General features: G+C 40.5%; 2 protein-coding genes across 7 annotated transcripts in view; one reads left to right on the top strand and one right to left on the bottom strand.

Annotated features, from left to right (window-relative positions):
• Nucleotides 1–10603, bottom strand: part of PEX1 (peroxisomal biogenesis factor 1) — a 42372-nt gene extending 31769 nt beyond the window's left edge. For all 4 annotated transcript variants that reach the window (XM_027574381.1, XM_027574379.1, XM_027574378.1 and 1 more), the window contains exons 1-6: nt 10414–10603; nt 5963–6106; nt 3368–3451; nt 2839–2953; nt 2046–2752; nt 393–512 (exon numbers count right to left, since the gene is read on the bottom strand). In XM_027574381.1, coding sequence (XP_027430182.1) covers nt 393–512; nt 2046–2752; nt 2839–2953; nt 3368–3451; nt 5963–6106; nt 10414–10542 — 1299 coding nt within the window. In that variant the 5' untranslated portion in view covers nt 10543–10603. The remainder of the gene's footprint in view (nt 1–392; nt 513–2045; nt 2753–2838; nt 2954–3367; nt 3452–5962; nt 6107–10413) is intronic.
• Nucleotides 10604–10782: 179 nt separating this feature from the next.
• Nucleotides 10783–19146, top strand: RBM48 (RNA binding motif protein 48). Of its 3 annotated transcripts, XM_027574461.2 has the most exons (5): nt 10783–11016; nt 11970–12160; nt 13774–13919; nt 15610–16178; nt 18838–19146. In XM_027574461.2, exons 1-5 carry the CDS (start codon nt 10906–10908, stop codon nt 18922–18924), a joined length of 1104 nt encoding a protein of 367 aa, XP_027430262.1. In that variant the 5' UTR covers nt 10783–10905; the 3' UTR covers nt 18925–19146. The 3 variants fall into 3 exon arrangements, with proteins under 3 accessions (XP_027430262.1, XP_027430263.1, XP_027430264.1); XM_027574462.1 differs by lacking the exon at nt 11970–12160 and having other exon boundaries at nt 10891–11016; XM_027574463.1 differs by lacking the exons at nt 10783–11016; nt 13774–13919 and having other exon boundaries at nt 12024–12160.
• The last annotated feature ends 57 nt before the right edge of the window (nt 19147–19203 follow it).

The raw sequence follows: 19203 nt of genomic DNA on the forward strand, positions 1-19203 counted from the left end.
AAATATTACTGGATTCCACTTATATGAAATATCTAGAATACATGAATTCATAGAGAGAATATAGATTACAGGTTACCAAGAGCTGGAAGAGCAGGGGATGGGGCATTATGGCTGAATGGGCATAGAGTTTCTGTTCGGGGGCTGGGAAAGTTTTGGAAATGGGGGGTAGTGATGACTGCACATAATGAATGTAATTAATGCTGCTGAATTGTACACTTAAAAATGGTTAAAATAGCATTTCATTAGATATATTTTACCACAACAAAATAAAACAGAGACTTCTTTGCCCTTCTGGCAAAAAGGAATACAACATTCCTGTTACTTGGCCGAAGCAGCTAGAAATTTTACATGACATGTAAAACAACTGTGATAGAACATAAATTTGAACTCACTAAGTTTTCTCTAGGTTGTAATTTTAGAGATCTTGGAATTTTAGGGGTAATTTCCACTGGAGTTATTCTGACTACTGCATGCATTTCTATATTTAGTCTCTTTCTCAGGTCATCTGGAATCTGAAATTTAAAAATAAATAGATATATAAATATGTGAAAACTTGATTTAAAAATATTCCACAGCATACATACATTGCTATTAACTTCTATGAATTCAGGTAAACTGATGGAAGTTATCAAGATTCGTAAGAGTAACCAGATGGATATTCAGGCAGTTGTATCACAAACATTTCCATTTTTCCCCTTCGTTTATTTCCACACCGTCTTTGGAATGAGATCCATCAATCTGGATCTCTCAAGTCTGCTTGAGGACTGCCACTCCTCGGTGCCCATAGCTGCCAACCTTTCAAGTGGGGCGGGAAGTGTGGACTCCTCACTGCCATCTTATATGGTCGATAGGCCTCTACCTGGCACTTCTTCACCCTGTCCTCACCATGTGTTTTCAAGGAAAAAAATGGGATTGCCACCAAATGGCAGAACCATTAATAGAAAAGAGAAGTCCTAACAAGTTCAGTGTTAGACATTTTTATTTTGAAGATGCAGCAGGATCTAAACTAGGAGTTTAGAGCTAACGGAAAATAATGAGCTGATGGTCTGGAATTTTAGAAAACGATATAGGCCAAAGAGATGAAAACTTTGTCAGTTGCCAGCACAGAGGTCAGAGGTGAAACTGGCAATAAAAGACATCTACAGGGGCACCTGGGCGGCTCAGTCGTTAAGTGTCTGCCTTCGGCTCAGGTCATGGTCCCAGGGTCCTGGGATCAAGCCCCGCATCGGGCTCCCTGCTCGGCGGGAAGCCTGTTTCTCCCTCTCCCACTCCCCCTGCTTGTGTTCCCTCTCTTGCTGTGTCTATCAAATAAATAAAATCTTAAAAAAAAAAAAAAGAAAAGAAATCTACAAAGGAGATCCCCTTCCTCTCCTATTTTTCTTCCTTGTCCTAGTAATTTCCTCCCTTTATCACCATGAAGTCTTGCTTCATAATGGCTCAAATTAAGTTCAAATAAAAGGGGCTGGTGACTCGCTCCACATAAACTAAGCATTACTATCTGAGGCCAGAATGAGGTGGACACTGGTTGCTCTCCTCCCCTCCACAGTCCCACAGTTAAAAGAGCGGATTCCAGCAGGGTAAGCAGCTTCTGGGTACACCCCTCACGCTATGGGTCTCTCCCTACCTAGGTACTGCCCTCAACACATAGCAAGTCCTCCCTTGGCTTTCAGGAACTGGGGAACAGACCTTCTGCAGGCATTAAAGATACGAAGCTAGTAAGGCACCCCGTGCTAAGCACGAACCTGAGAGTCAGCCCGCCTGGGTGTGAATCCTAGTTGTACTTACTATGTGACCTCAGGCAAGTAATTTTGACCTCTCTGGGCCTATATCTTACAGCTGTCCAAGTCTCCTTAATCAGAAAATACGCAATCTTCACCCAAACAAGGACTTTACCTTGCAATCACAAATGCGTCCCTGCAGGGACTTTAGGCACTCTTACTGTACTGATTTTCAAATTGTATATAAAATATTATTCTAATTCATAACCTGGAGAATTTCAAGCAACATGAAATTGTTTTCTCCCTAATAATACATTTTATACTAACCCAGACTTTCCCAAGATGAAGAGCTTCTACAGTTTTGGTGTATTTGATAGCATTCTTCAATTCCTCAAGTCCATTCCAGACTACTTGTAGCACATAGGCCTTGGCTGCTTCCGAGTTGATTGGTTTTTGATCTAGTGGTTCTAAGGTCTGCTTCTCTTTTTCAGGTGACAGGATATTTTGTTTTGTTTTACGTTGCTTTGGAGAAAATAGCTTAATTAGCTTCCCGTAGGTGACAGTAAAGCTGGGTTCCACATCAAAATATTCCTGGTCCCATGGAAATACATGAATGGCACAGTGTCTGTGAAACTCCGAAGTTGCTGTTGTGTTACACATACTGGGAGGCTGCGATTTGCACACTCTGAAAATATTGTCTAGGGGAACAACTTGGGACTGCGTAGTTTTGAATGCATTCATTTCAGTTAAACCCCAGGATAGCTCTGGTTTCTTCTCAGACCCAAAAGAAAAAATGCTTCCTAACACAGTCCATAAGCTTGGCATGGATGGTGAGTCAGTGGTCACCTCTGAGTCTGTCTTATTAGACCCAGGGCCTGTCAATCCTTTTTGGTCTCCTCTGGAATTATGAAATTTCCCATGTGCATTATCTGCTTCTGAACATGTATTCTCCTTGGCTTGGCGGGTCTTTGGCTGAATAAGGAGTTTAGTGTCAGTTTCCAGCCTTCCATAAGCAGCTGCTGGTGTTAGTGCAACTGTGTGGGGAAGCAAGCCATCAGTACACATTCACCTCTGCCAAGGGCTCAACGCTACGGTGTAGAACACAATGGAAAGCACCTACCAGTTTGGATAAATATGTAAGTTTGTTGATCAACCCAGACAGGAAAAATGGCTTTTGGAAAAACTATTCGAATTTGATCCAGAAGATGCTGTTCAAGGGAAGCAGCATGCAGCTCCTACAACCAACCAACAAAAAGATCTATTCACTTTACCTTTTGTCATTCCACGTCTAGGATGGAAATCACAATTCATTCTTCTAACTCGAACCAACTCAGAATACATAATGTAGCTCAGAAAAGAGAAATCTAAAGACGCTGATATTTTGGCTTCCAGTTATGGAAGGATTAAGTCACAGGGATAGAAGGCACAGCATAGGAAACGTAGTCAGTGGTATCTTAATGGCACTGTCTGGTGACAGATGGCAACTACACTTGTCGTGAGCACAGCATGACGTTGAGACACTGAATCACTATGTTGTACACCTGAAACTAGTGTAACACTGGGTGTCTGCTATACTTCAATATAAGCGAACAACTATGTTGAAGCAGTTTAACGTTAAACTGGGCTAGTTCTCATTGTGTTTTCTTTACCAGTATCTCCCAGTCATCTGCTGAGAGGGGTTCCACCTCGACTTGCTGACAAGACACCACATGGGAACACAGCTTGAGAAACACCTGGAAAAAATGGAAAATGGGAAACTACTTTTATAAAAGACTTTTTGTATCCCTAGGAAATGAGAAGTTCTCTTTAGGTAAGTAAGTGTGAGCGAGTGAATGAGTGAGCATGTGTGCCTCTGTGTATTATAGAGATCTCCACTGGACAAATATTTATTAAGCACTTATTCTTAGGCAGGCCTTGATATACTTAACATTTTAGGAAAAAAACTGTCTCACGACTAATTATAGAAAAAAGGAAAATATATCCTAGCACAACACATTTTTTAAAAAATAAAGATAAGGGGCGCCTGGGTGGCTCAGTCAGTTAAGCATCTGCCTTCAGCTCAGGTTGTGATCCCAGGGTCCTGGAATCAAGCCCCATGTTGGGCTCTCTGCTCGTCAGGGAGCTGCTTCTCCCTCTCCCTCTGCAGCTCCCCCGGCTTGTTCTCTGTCAAATAAATAAATAAAATCTTTGAAAAAAAAAGTAAGAAGAAACAATAATGACATCAAGTCATGGCTTGATCTAATATATATACACTTTATTATTTATAAAAGTTTTATGACTTAGTTTCATAACTAACCTCAAACCATGGTGCTTCTACAAAAGTAAAAATAAAAAAAAATGCAGACAGAGATCAGAGCCAATTATTTACAGGTATAAACATTCACAGCTAGAAGTAAAGTAAAACAAATGTGTCCTCATTCCAGTCTATGGATATATACGAAATGCCAGTGTGTCTCAAGAAGCTGGAATCCACCACCTTACTTTCTCCCCCCCCTTCTATAGGCATTTCTGGGGATTGAGGAGTAAAATCCCAAACCACCAAGTATTACATGCTCCAGTGAACCAACCCTCCCTTCTCTGCTTTTGTGGATTGGCGCCGAATTTCCCCAAATGCCTCACCATCAGTGAATCTCCCTTCAGCACCTCCCATATGCCCTATTTGAAAAGAGTGATTCTGGGGGCGCCTGGGTGGCTCAGTCATTAAGCGTCTGCCTTCGGCTCAGGTCATGATCCCAGGGTCCTGGGATGGAGCCCCACATTGGGCTCCCGGCTCAGCGGGGAGCCTGCTTCTCCCTCTCCCTCTGCCTGCTGCTTCCCCTGCTTGTACTCTCTCTGTCAAATGAAAAATTAAATATCTTAAAAAAAAAAAAGAAAGAAAAGAGTGATTCTGGGAAAGTACAAAGCAGCTCCTGCCCACCAAGAAGCTATAATCCTGGGTGAGCCAGTCCGCTCTGTCCCTATTCTTTGGGAGATAGTGCCTTAGGCACAATACACAGAGGATCTGCAGAAAATCAGGTAAAAGCTCACTCTGAAGCAAAGAGGCATTAAAAACACACAAGACTGTTCGGAGGCTGATGAAGACATCAAGGTTGGGAACAGGAAGCTGGTGTTTCCCATGGGGAAGGACCACATACTCGAAGAGAGGAGAACTTTAACTTGCTATACAGTTCCGGGCAAACTGTTCTATCTTCCTAGGTTTGTAGAGAAAGGCACCTAAATTAGTGATATCTAGGGTCGCTGTGGTGCTAAAGTTTTAAGATTCTACCAAAGATTTAGGGTGAGCAGAGGACTAATACTAGGCCTATGGATTTATCATTAGTGGCCTATTCTCATTATCAAAAATATGCATGAACAAAATCAGTCTGTGTTCAAAACAAGTTAAAAAGATGTGACGTTCTCGGATACTGTTGTGGGAAACTGGAAATAGAATGCAATTTAGCCCCATTTATCAAAATTTTAAATATGCAGCCCCTTAGACTCTGCAATTCAATTTGTAGTATTTTATTCCATATATATATAAAGATATTCAATGCATATTGTTTGTAATACATGGAAAGGCATCTCTGATATATTCTGTGGGGGGAAAAAACTGCAGAAAATGTGTATGATCCCATTCTTTAAATCCTAAAGGTGTACTGAGATCCCAACATACAGTACATACTCATTCTAAGGCTGGGGTTAAAGAAAGAGAAAAACATTTTTTTACTCTCACTTGTAAAATATTTGTAATGAATGTGTATTACTTCTGTAGTTTAACATATTTAGAAGGGAATAAATTGGTGAATACAATAAAATAAAAACACAGACATAAATCCTTTAGCTTTGGGGTTTACCACCTAAGCATATTAAATTCATAGCCAAGACAAAAATAGAAAAATAACAACTCTTTCGTTGGACAGTTTCAAGTATGACCCTGGAAGGTTAGAAGATTTGCCAGAAACAAATGAAGTTCAATAACAGTAAGTAAAACTCAATAATTCATAAGGCAAAAATAATTGCACACAAACAAAATTAGAGAACCTGGAAAGTGAGTAAAATAGAACACAAATTCAAGTAGGGAGCAGACTCCAAGACAATGACTTAACAACAGTATATAGTTAACTTGAATATCCTGGACTGGTTACAGTAGCACACAAATTAGGTGTGATCTCACCTCCTTAAAAAAATTAATCTGAATATTTTCTTCCCGTTGCTATATTATGTGACATTAGGAGAAAGTCATAGTCATCACATTTTGTACTTACCTGGTCCCCATTTGAGAGTCCAAGTTTCTGACCAACTTGTCTGTTAATTTCAGCCACATTTTCACCTTGATCACTGAAATGCCTACCTTCCACCCAACTCAAGAATGCAGGCTGGTGACCCCAGGCTACTTCTATAGCTTGATTCTGTTTATTCAAGAAATAAGAAAGGGGGTGGGGAGAAGAAATAAGAAAGGAGGGATGAGAATTTTTATATGCTTTTCTAGATTCACATAAAAGATAAACTATTATTGCAACCCACACAAAGAAAAAGAGTTCTACAGATGGATGGTAACTCTCTGTTGTGCACATTAGAGCATTTAAAAAGCTATAAACATTTCCAATAACCAAAGCTGGTGATGCTATGGGTGAAACCAATACCCTTACTTTTTTTTTTTTTAAGATTTTATTTATTTATTTGACAAAGAGAAACACAGTGAGAGAGGGAACACAAGCAGGGGGAGTGGGAGAGGAAGAAGCAGGCTTCCTGCCGAGCAGAGAGTCCGATGTGGGGCTCGATCTCAGGACCCTGGGATCATGACCTGAGCCGGAAGGCAGACACTTAACAACTGAGCCACCCAGGCACCCCTCCCTTGTTTTCTTATGATGCAAATTCATTCAACCACTCCAAAATTCAAAATGGCAATAGGTAGCCAGTGAATTTACCTAAACTCTGAGCTGTATATATATATATACACACACATATATATGTACTCTATCTCTATATCTTAGAGAGAGTATACACACACACACACACACACACTCATTCTGAATTAATGATTCGAAGAAGAAAACCACCCCAGAAAATATCTCTGCAGTATTTTCTATAACAGTGAAAACTTAGGACTGTCTTAAATGTCTATTAACAGGGAAATTATTAAATAAGCTACAAATTTACTATTTTAGTAAAGCATGAGTCAATAAGTAGAAATATATCATGATCATTAAAAATGTAACAGTATTTGTTTATTAGAAGAGAATAAATGTACATGGTAAAAGCACAAAAATTACAAAAAATAAAAGAAGCTAGGTTCCTGTTCCCAAAGGTAATTACTGTTAATAGTTTCTTATGTACATTTCCAGAAATTTTATATTACACAGCTTCTTAAATAATTCTGAAAATTTTACAACTATGGAATTATAAGTACAAAAATCAAAATATAAAAGGTATTCCCATTAAGATCAATTATATGAAATACGTTAAGTTTGTGACTAAGGGCTAAACATTGTTTTCTATGATTAAAGAATTACAAACTCATTATTGAAAACTTAAAAGGTATATAAACTTGGAAGAAAAAAGGAATTACTGATATTCCCTCCACAAGACAACCACATGAACAATTTTGTCTAGCTAATCCTGTCTTCTATGCAAAAATTTTTAAATAGTTGTATATTATAGTCATGATTTAGTATCCTTTTCCCCACTTAGCATTGTATCATAAGCTTTTGCACACATTTATCATTTTTTCAATAAAAAGTAAGGACTTCATTAATAGCCATCAAAACTTACCATCTCAGGAAGTTTTAGTATTTTGAAAGTCATTTATTTATATCAAAATAAATTCATTCATTTACATCAAACTTTACTACCTTAAAACATTATAGGCCACTTACTGTTTCTTTAAATAGGAAAAATTTCAAAGGATGTTGGAGCCATTTCTGAGGCAATATAATGTACTTTAAATTAGCCATGTTATTAAAATGTTATTAAAACTTTGTATAGAAGAAAGTCATCATGTATCACTTGTGTAATTTTTCCCACAATTCACAGTATAGTCCAACTGCTCAGGGTAACAAAACCCTTCCACCACGCACAGTGTGATGAAGTCCAGAGCCCTGGACTTGGAGTCAAATTCCAAATTAACTATGTCAGCTGTGTGTGAGCTGAGGTTACAAGGGTGAAGATGACCAACCGGCTATATGCTTTCCACACTCGTTCATCAGTCTGTGGCATATAATTTCATAAGAAGAAACTTTCGAAACCAGATTTGTTAAAATAAGGAAATACAAAATACACCCCGAAATATCAAAGAGGAGGGTTCTACCAACTCACTGGACAAGGGGAAAATCAACTTCTTGAAATAGGAAAAATACTTCAATTATTCATTTGGTCAAAACGTAGTAACCAGCTCCACAGTCATAATATATGTTCAGTTGGATTTAGTAAACTTTGCAGACTAATATGAGTCCATTTTCATGTAAAACCTTTCCCACCTGAACCACAGAACCTCAGGTAAAGAGAAGAAACCAACAGACTGAAGAGAAAGGAGCCTGCTTCTCAGGAGGTCAATCAACAAATGACTGACTACCTGCTTTTGCTTGTACCTGTGGTACCGGTATCACCTGGAGGGAACTTTCAGGTGAAATCACAGGTTGTCAGGCCTTAGGACCGGCCAGATCCGAGGCCTGGGTTCTCCCTTGCTAACACAAAAAGAAATGACAAGTCTGTACCTGGCCATTTCTGGAGGGTGATTTAGGTTTATCTGTCTGCATTCAGTGTGGATGTGAATCCTTTCCCCCATTTCAGCAATCACAGCAAGCACTGAGCCCAGCATACAGACAAAATAACTGAGTTAAAGCAATGGTTCTCAACTAGGGGCGTTTTTTTGTTCCGCAGGAGACATCTGGCAACGTGTGGAGACACGTGGAGACGTGGGTTTTTTTTGGCTATCACTACTGAAAAGGAGGTGTGCTACTGGCATCTAGTGGACAGAGGTCAGAGATACCGTTAAATATCTTAAAACACCCACCAGTCCCCCACAACAAAATATTATCCAGCCTGAAGTGCCAAGGTTAAAAAATCCTGAGTTAAAGCATCTACTGGGTATCCAGTCCTGAGATAAGGACATGGATAAGCAAAAGACGATACCTGAAACACAAAGTACAAGTGAGATGTGCCACATAAACACAACAGTGAAGTTTCAAAAAGGAGACAAATGTGAACAACCCAGAATTTGAAAGCTAGGCGGAGGAGGTAAGATTATGCTCAGCTTTTGAAGGCATGAAATGAAGAAAAACGTTTTGGGGAGAAAAGAACAGCATGAGTAAGAGTACAGAAGTAGGAAGGAGCTGGGTTATGAAAGGAACAGTGAGAAGGCCAGTCTGGATGCCGCAGAGTAAGAGACAAGAGGACAAATTACCTGGAAATGGTACCTGCCTAGGAGTGCTAGTTTCCTAACACGAGAAAGTACAGAAATGATCTAGATACCGCAGGTCCCTTTCGCCATCAACATTCTATGATTCTGTAATAGTAGGTCTCAATTGTTGTGCATCCAAGTAGCCCAAAGATATTTTTTAAATTACAGATGCCTGAAGCTCACTCCCCAAGATTCTGATTCAATAAGTCTGAGAAAGGACCAGAACATTCGTCTTTTGAAAAGCTTAAAGGTAAATCTGACACAGCCCAGGAAACTATTCTTCTAACCCTCTTCCCATTACAGCATTATAGGTATTATGTACTCCATGCTTCAGCCCAAATAAAACAATTTAACACATTAACTTCCAACTCATGACTTCCTGCTTTAATAATTACCTATGCCCTCTAAACCAATAATGCTAGGGGGAAAATAATCTAGAAAAATAGTTCCAGAAAAGTGGAAAGGGAGGATACTTAAAATTAATGTAAACTTAAATATTTCCTGCATGATTAGCCAGTGGTGGGTAGCATGCATCCAGGATTTCAAATATTCTATCCCTTTGCCCGCATAAGCATACTCAAACTCAGAGACTATGTGCTTCTATTTCTAGTTATGAAAGTGCAGATGCCTGTATCTCTTTTAATAATTAATTAGAAGGGTAACGGCAGAGGTTGAAGTATCCTACCTATGTACTTCCAAATATGCAAAATTCTGCACATTTCTGGTACACCTCGGAACTGTTCCAAACATCAGCGACACAGGGAAGAACCTTATTTTATTAACCTACCCCGCTGGGGGGACACGATGCTCAGTCCCTGTTAACGTACCCTGTTAACCTACTGGGACTCTGCAAACCAAATCTGCCCCTCCCTCTGGAGGCCGGGACGGCAGCCGTGCAAGCACCTGGAAATCACTAGCGAGAAAAACTTTTTTTTAAATAAAAATAAAGATTAGCGAATTCCCAGGAGCTTTTCCAAACTGGAGAAATATTTCCGAATGCAGACATAGAATATTAGGATGCTTGAAAGCCCAGTCTCACCGAGTGAAAACACCTGAAACAGGGCAAGTTAAAGGCCCAGGGCTGCACTAAACGTGGTGTGGGCTGTAGAGCCTGTCCCCGCCGGCCTTGCCCTCGAGCGGCCCTCAGTCTGGCCTCTGAACGGCTCGGTGGCGACGAAAGGCAGCCCGTGCCACGCCGCCCCGAGAGGCTTGAGGGCCGCCGCGTCCCTAAAAGGTCTTGGCCCCGTCCGACCCCAGGCTGCCAACCAGGTGTCCCGAGTCTGGGCTGGGAGCCCCCGTCCAGGGCCGGCGCGTTACCTGCAGCAGGTGCAGCTGGGCCACGAGGCGCCGCGGCAAGTGGAGGAAGCAGTCGCGAGCGTTGGTGAAGACCACAGTTACCGCTACCCCACCACCCTCTGCACCCGCTAGGCGATCGCTGCCCCACATTGTGGACGAGCGGGGAGCAGCCCACAGCCGTCCACTCCAGCGGACGCGGGCCACTAGGCCGACCGAGGGCGTCGGAGCCAGAGAAGATCGATCGGCCCCGCCCCCTGCGGCCCCGCCCCTCCCGCCGCGCGCGCCCGGACGAGGAGGGGCAAGCAAGCTGCTCCAGCTCTCCGAGGTCTCTCCGCCAGGCCGCTGGAGGGCGGCACCTCGTTCACCGAAGACTCACTCACAGGAAACGATGCCCGACACTGTCGATTCTCCAGCCAACCCTGGCACGTCTTGACCCATCGTCCTCTCTTATTGGGTGAACAGGAATGCGGCGAGCCGGATGTTGTCGTTTTTGCAAGGGCCAAAATAGGCAAGATGGCGTCGAGTGGCGGGGAGCTTGGAGGCGTATTTGACCACCACGTCCAGAGGGCTGTATGCGACACGCGGGCCAAGTATCGGGAGGGGCGGCGGCCTCGTGCTGTCAAGGTAAAGGGATTTTGGTTTCATTCGCTGTTCCTGATAGCTTTATCTTAGGTCTAGCTCCACATGCCCAGTTTATGTAAATAGAGGCTTGAAGGGCTGCGGTCCTGTCCATCAGTCATTGGAGATGGGTATGAGGAAGTGGTACTCAGTGACCAAAGATTCTCACGAACCCTTTGGTCAACTGCTATAACGTCAGCTCCGGAAGGACAGGGCTTTGTTTTAGTCATTGTATCTTCCGTGTTTACAGTAGTGCTTGGCGCATGGGAAGCACTCAGTGAATCTTTGTTATCTCTCTCTAGTAATTTCTTCTGAGCCAACTTCTGCAAAATATGTCGATTGAAGATAGTCTGTGTTTTAATTAGAGGCCTTCACACGGAAGGGTGAACTTATTTATTTTTTCTGCAGACCGGTTGAACGGAATGTTTCTTCTTTTCAGAGCTTTTAAGTTTTTAATTTTAATTCCAGTATAGTTAACATACAGTGTTATATTAGTTTCAGGTACAACGTAATGATTCAGCAATTCTGTACACTACTTAGTGCTCGGCATAAGTGTAGTCTTTAATCCCCAGAGCTTTTTTTTTTAATAGAAGATATGTCTTACAATTATCATATGGTTTCACTTATTTGTGGAACATAAGGAACAGCATGGAGGTCATTAGGAGAAGGAAGGGAAAAATGAAGGGGGGAAATCAGAGGGCAAGACGAACCATGAGACTATGGACTCTGGAAACAAACAGGATTTTAGAGGGGAGGGAGGTGGGGGGATGGGTTAGCCCGGTGATGGGTATTATAAAGAGGGCACTCCTACACAAACAATGAATCGTGGAACACTACATCAAACACTAATGATGTAATGTATGGTGACTAACATAACATAATACAAAATTATTAAAAAAAGAAGATATGTCTTAGGTTTATTTGGAAAATACATTTTTATGTGTTTGCATTTCTTTTAGGTATATACAATCAATTTGGAATCCCGGTACTTGTTAATACAAGGAGTTCCTGCAGTGGGAGCAATGAAGGAATTAGTTGAGCGATTTGCTCTATATGGTGCAATTGAACAGTATAATCCTCTAGATGAATACCCAGCAGAAGACTTTACAGAAGTTTATCTTATTAAATTTATGAATTTACAAAGTGCAAGGTAATGTGCAAGTTAAGCGTAAATTTCATTTCCTCCATTCCCATTGCTATCACTTTGGCCCCAGTTGTCCCTCGTTCATACCTGAATTACTCAATAACCTAACATGGCCCTATATTATTTTTATCTTACTCCAGGCTCAAATGTCATTCCCATGCTTAACAGCCTTTGGTCATGTATTGTGGTAGATTAAAAAATGGGTTTGGGGTAAGTTTTCAAACTCCACTGCTTACTAAAATCACAACTTTGGACAAGTTATTTAACCTCAGTAAGCCTGTTTTTTCTGTTCTATGAAATTTGTACGGTGAAAGGACCTATCTTGGGGATTGTGTGGGGATGGTATGAGATAATCCATGTAAAGGGGCTAAATGTAGTGCCTCCTATGTTCAGAATGCAGTAAACATTAGCTATTGAAGTTCTTAATGTTATGCACCTCTGTGAATTGACCTAATCTTTTCCAGCTTTCTGTGTAACAAATTCTCTGCTTCAGTAAGGCTCAATCTAGTTTTACGTTGACCCCATGCTTCTCACTAATTTGATCCAAGACCCATCCTTCTTTGGCTATTACCATTCATATTTTTTCTTTTTTTTAAGATATTATTTTTAAGTAATCTCTACACCCAAAGTGGGGCTCCAACTTACAACTCCGAAATCAGGAATTGCATGGCCTACCGACTTAGCCAGCCAGGTGCCCCATCATTTATATTGTCTTTCTGTACTACAAATAGCACTTGCGGTCTGCCACTTGATTTTATGGGGTCATGTATTGTTCTCAGTTTGCTCTCATATGTAATCTCACTTTCCCTAACCAACTTGCCTGCCCCTCACGGGGCATATTTTCTAGAGCTTTTGCATCTCCTGCAGCATGTAGTACAGTAGGCTGTGGAGTTGAACATCTCAGTTTGAATCATAGCTCCACAAACTAGTGTGAGCATGTTATAAATCTCCCTAGGCCTCAGTGTCATCATATAGTTTTTATGAAACGTTAATTCACTTAGGGCACTACCTGTTGCGTGGTAAAATCTCAGTAAGTATTTTTAGCATTATCTCTGGGCACAAAAGTACTTAAGTATTTATTGTAGTATAAGGGCTGGCTGCTTATCTATATTTAATAAGTATTTGTTGAATATCATCTTCTAACTTTCTCATTGATTATGTATTCAGTATTTACTTAATTATTGAAGATTTTACGATTACAATATTATTTTTATTATGTATGAATCCCATTGTGCCGAAAAGGCTAAATTGGGTATGAGCTAACTCTTAAGGGCCATTTAACACAGAGAGATCTCTATTTCACGACCACAGATTGTGTACCTCAGGTTAACTGCTGGCTCCTAAGTTAATTAAAGGGAGTCTGGTTGTGTGTGGATGACTTAGCTCAAAACCTGTTAGCCCTGTAGGGAGAGGGGATGAAAGGCTCGAAGAGTATGCACCAGATCAGTAGAGTCAGTACCATCCACTAGTAGAACATCTTAACTGCCAAACAATAGGATGTATGTACACATAGCAAAACCTGAACTTTGCTCTTTAGATCAATGCATTGTATACTAGTTCAGCTTTCATCCTAAGTAAATCAAGATTAATAAACCATGCTATCATGTATTTCTGTTTAGGACAGCCAAGAGAAAAATGGATGAACAGAGTTTCTTTGGTGGATTGCTTCATGTGTGCTATGCTCCAGAATTTGAAACAGTTGAAGAAACTAGAAAAAAATTACAGGAGAGAAAGGCTTATATAGCAAGAACTGCTAAAAATAAAGGTATGGAAAGCCAGTTACTAAACACCTCCTATGTGTCAGGCACTCTGCTAGGTATATCATCATGGAGCTCCCAGTCTAGTGGAAAGAGAGGCAGATAAATGATCACAATATTCAGTAACTGTAAACTGCAGGATTCTGTGCAGCACTCTTAAGTAATCTGGGCTGGAAAGGGAGAGATGTTGGTTTGTGGAAGAGTTCCTACAGGATGAGAAAGGTGGCCACTGAGTTTTGAAGGATCACTAGACATTACTCAGAAGGGGAGAGGAAGCGATGGGAAGGTAGGCCAAGTAGCATGAATAAATGAGCATCATGTGGTTGAAGGAACATGAATAGCACAGGATAACCACAACACAAGGGCTGCAGTGAGAAGTAAGATTAGAAAAGACAGGAACTGAATCACGAAGGGCCCTGTATCCCATGCTAAGGAATTAAGGCTTGACCTAAAGGCAGTGAGAAACAATTATGATTTATTTGCACACTAGTTACCAGCTACCAATCTAAAACTGCTAAATTTGGGGGCGCCTGGGTGGTTCAGTTGGTTCAGCGACTGCCTTCGGCTCAGGTCATGATCCTGGAGTCCCGGGATCGAGTCCCACATCGGGCTCCCTGCTCAGCGGGGAGTCTGCTTCTCCCTCTGACCCTCTTCCCTCTTGTGCTCTCTATCTCTCATTCTCTCTCTCTCAAATAAATAAAATCTTAAAAAAATAAATAAATAAAAATAAAACTGCTAAATTTGGAAAAATTCTACTTTTTACCAGCAGCTGGCCACGTGCCCCATATTCCCAGCTGAGTTTCCCTAGACACAAATTCCAGGTGCCTGGAATAGGGTCAAGGATTGTAGGAACAGAACACTCAGAATTGGACTAAAATAATGTACGTGGTCTGAAATCTGAATAATACTGGAGGCTCAGATTGTCAAACTTCCGCCCTTTAGTTGAAGGACAGTCAGTGTCCATATAGTTATTGAATATGACGATTGTATGACTGATTGGGGAAGGGTGTGTGGCAGAGGTGAAGAGAGAAATAAGGTGGGAAGACTTTTGGAAAACTTACCTGAAAATTTGGCAAGAGAGCTGTTGAGAGTCCCTCGTCATTAGTAGACATTGAACATTAACCTGTGAGATAGTGAATAGCTCCAGGAAAACTTTTATGGTTGTATAACAAATAAAATAACAAAATATGGGTCCAGCATATTGCTGCCTTTAAAAACAAACAAACACAAACGAAGCAGTATGATACATTCATATAGTAGAATACTCCAAAGCTGTGAGAAAAAAAAAAAAAGCATTCAATGTAATGACCTAGAAAAAAACCTCTAAGATCTACAGTTAAGTGGAAAACGCAAAGGCACAGAGAAATGGATATTATGGAAGAAAAAGAGGAGTAGGTGGGAGGGGGAAAAGTGAGACATACCAGGCAGATAAATAAGAAAGTAGGAATTACTTATGGGGGAGTGGAAACCAGGCATATGGGGGGCAAAGAAAGCGAAGCTTGACACTAATAAACCCTCTGTCCTTTTTAGCTTTTAAACACATGAAGGTATTGGCGGCTCAAGAAATAAATTTTTCAGGGTAGCATTTGTTAACATTTTAAAGTAATGTTCTTAAAATTACACATTTCTGAATGATGGAAACAATAAATGAACTATTTTTTTTTCCTCTTCTCTCACCTTTTAAATTGTAATATAAAGATCATTACATGACAAAGAAGAAACTGGTTACAGAGCTTAAAGACACAAAAGATTTTAGACAGGACTTCCATTCAGGGACATCTGGATTTTGTGCGACCACGCAGAACACTTCTACTGGCAACTTGGATCCTTGTCTTCCTTATTCTTGTGAATTGCCTTTATGTTATTTTTCCTCAAAATGTGCATGTTCATCAGGGCAGCATATGGACAGGGCATCAAACTTCTCTCAGGATGGTAGAAACCATGCTGAAACAGTGGAACATTGTATGTACAATGACTCTTTGCAGAAGATACAAATGAAACCTTTTAAAAATTCGTTGGCTTGCCCTGGTGCACAGAAGGCTATTCCTTCTTCAGAAGCAGTTGACAGATTTATGCCTAGGACAACACAACTGCAGGAGCGGAAAAGAAGAAGAGAAGATGACCGTAAAATTGGAACTTTTCTCGAAACAAGCACGAGTAGTAATGAGGTTATGATTGGGCCTCTGTTACCAGACATACCTAAAGTGGACATGCATGACGACTCGTTGAATACAACAGCGAATTTAATTCGGAATAAACTTCAAGAGGTAAGATCATTTTTAAAAAACTTTTAAGGGCGTCTGGGTGGCTCAATCCTTAAGCGTCTGCCTTCGGCTCAGGTCATGGTCCCAGGGTCCTGGGATCGAGCCCCGCATTGGGCTCCTTGCTCAGCGGGGAGCCTGCTTCTCCCTCTGCCTGCCTACCTGTCTGTCTGCTTGTGATCTCTCTCTCTTTGTCAAATAAACAAAATCTTAAAAAAAAAAAAACAAAAAACTTTTAAGAGACCGTTTGGTCATAGGGACTAACAGCTAAATGGAGATTTGTGGCAACTAAACTATTGTCATTAATTTTCTTCATTTTTTTTTTAAGATTTATTTATTTATTTATTTGACAGAGAGAGACAAGAAGAGAGGGAACATAAGCAGGGGGAGTGAGAGAGGGAGAAGCAGGCTTCCCGCTGAGCAGGGAGCCCGATGCGGGGCTCGATCCCAGGACCCTGGGATTATGACCTGAGCCAAAGGCAGACGCTTAACGACTGAGCCACCCAGGCGCCTCATTGATGTGTTTTTCTATAGTTCTCTGTTGAAGTAACTGAATCTAACAGAAATGTATGTGCTTTGATGTCATTAATCCTTGCCTTAAACAATGAACATAACATTTTATATCATTCTAGATCTAAAATAAAAAGCAGTGGTTTTAGTCAGTGAGGTCAACCTGTGAGAGTGGAGGCCAGGCCCTCTCTTTTTAAAGCTCTCCAGATGGTTCTGTTATGAGCCAAAGTACAGAACTATTGTGTTGAAGGAAAATTATTACAACTTATTTCTCTCAAGTTCAAAGTTATTACAAATTACATCAAATTAAAATGCTTTTTGCTTCTTTGATAAAAGTAGCCATAGAATAAGGTGAGATTTCTAAAGACTAGGCCCTAAGGTCTGCACTTCAAAATGTCAACTTCTTGGGGCGCCTGGGTGCCTCAGTTGGTTAAGCGACTGCCTTCGGCTCAGGTCATGATCCTGGAGTCCCGGGATCAAGTCCCGCATCGGGCTCCCTGCTCAGCGGGGAGTCTGCTTCTCCCTCTGACCCTCTTCCCTCTCGTGCTCTCTCTCTACCATTCTCCCTCTCAAATAAATAAATAAAATCTTAAAAAAAAAAAAAAAGTCAACTTCTTAAATAGATTACAGCTTCATTGTTCTACTTAAGTAGTAATTTCTTTTTCTTTTTTTAAGATTTTATTTATTTATTCATGAGAGACAGAGGGAGAGAGAGAGAGAGAAGCAGAGGGAGAAGTAGGCTCCCAAGGAGCAGGAAGCCTGATGCAGGACTCGACTTAACAACTGAGCCACCCAGGTGCCCAATTAAGTAGTAATTTCTTTACACGTTATTTATGTAATCATTTTCCATTTTCTAAGTACAAATGAAAGAAAGCTAACATTTGAATTCGCTTTTGAAAGATACCTGTTTATGGGGCAAGCCGTTTAGAAATCTAACTGAGGGAGAAAGACCATTCTCCTAAACTTTAACTCTGAGTTTCAGAAAGTGCTTTTCATGCAGTTGTATATGTATTTTACAGTGTGATGAAGGGAGTCTAAGGTGGCTTAATTTATGTGTATTTTTGTTACCTGAAAATTATTACTTGATTAAGGGTGAGGCCTTATTTTATAATAATAAAAATCTGTGAACACAATTTCCATACTTAAGCCTCTTTAAATTTTTTAGTTTGTGCTGGCCCCCCTCCTTCCTTCAGATAGAGTTGAACTGAGGCATAGATGCAGATACATAGCTCTCTCAGCCAGAACTGACTATATTTTCAAGAAAAAAAGTTGTTGGGGACGTCTTGGTGGCTCAGTTGGTTAGCGTCTGCCTTCAGCTCAGGTCCCAGGGTCCTGGAATCGAGTCCTGCATGGGGCTCCGTGCTCCATGGGGAGCCTGCTTTTCCCTCTGCCTGTGCGCTTGCCCACACTCTCTCGCTCTCGCACGTGCTCTCTTTCTCTCTCTGACAAATAAAAAAATCTCAGGGGAAAAGAAAAAAGTTGTTAGGTCCAATTCCTAGATAAGGAAACAGTAGAACAACAAAATTGAGAAAAATTAACTACAACTTACTACAATTTCTAATAATTGTACATCTAAATGAAGACTGTCATACTCTGCTTTAACTCATTGTCCACTCTTTTTCTGATGGTGTGTTTGGTTTCCCTTCCCTAGGAAATTGAGGATTATACCATTTTCTGCTTATTTCTCCAAATTTCTCATCTCCCCTCTCAAGGTTCCATGTCTCTAAATACATCAGATGTTATTAGTGTTTCGAGTTACGCAGAATCAGGATGTCTGTCTATCCATAAGATAGCAAGTGACTTCAGATCTATATAGGATTGTTAATGTAGAGTATGTATTTACATTTCTCTCTCCAGTTTTTTTTTCTTCTAAATGGCTTTAGAAATTTTACTCCCGTCATGTTTGGACAGAAAACTTTGTGCCTAGATCGTATGCTGTACCCTGAAATTGGGCTCACTCTGCCTCAAACGTGAGGGCAAGAATTGGATTACTAGATGTATATCCTACCTCTTCTTTTTTATTTATTTATTTATTATTTTATTTATTTTTAGCATTTTTTTGTTTACTATTATATCCTATCTCTTCTAGTAGTTTACTTATTCTTGTACTATAAAAACTAATTTTGGTGGTTCTCTCTTTTTTTTTTTAAACTAGGTCATTTCATCTGTGCCAAAACCTCCGGAAGACAAGCTAGAAGATGTGCATACAAGTCGTCCATTAAAGCAAAGAAGAAGAATATAGACTGTCAGCAGCAAATTCTGTTTTCTACAGGACTCTTTATTTTTTATTTTTAGCCTGTCGTTTTAATTGTTGAAGAGATTATACTGCTGGTATTTTTTAATGCACTCCTCTTTGTAATATCATCCAAGGTACTTATAAAATTTCGTTTTTTAAAATTAGTTTATCATGGACAAAATAGATGCCAGCCAAATATGTTCCTTAAAAAAAGAAAACTAAACTTTTCCAGGAGCTCCACCCAGTGACTTTGGTTACATCTTTTTGGCTAGAAGTGGGCTCGTG

Source organism: Zalophus californianus, chromosome 12 (assembly GCF_009762305.2).
Source record: "Zalophus californianus isolate mZalCal1 chromosome 12, mZalCal1.pri.v2, whole genome shotgun sequence".
In the NCBI taxonomy this organism is placed as follows: Eukaryota; Metazoa; Chordata; class Mammalia; order Carnivora; family Otariidae; genus Zalophus; species Zalophus californianus.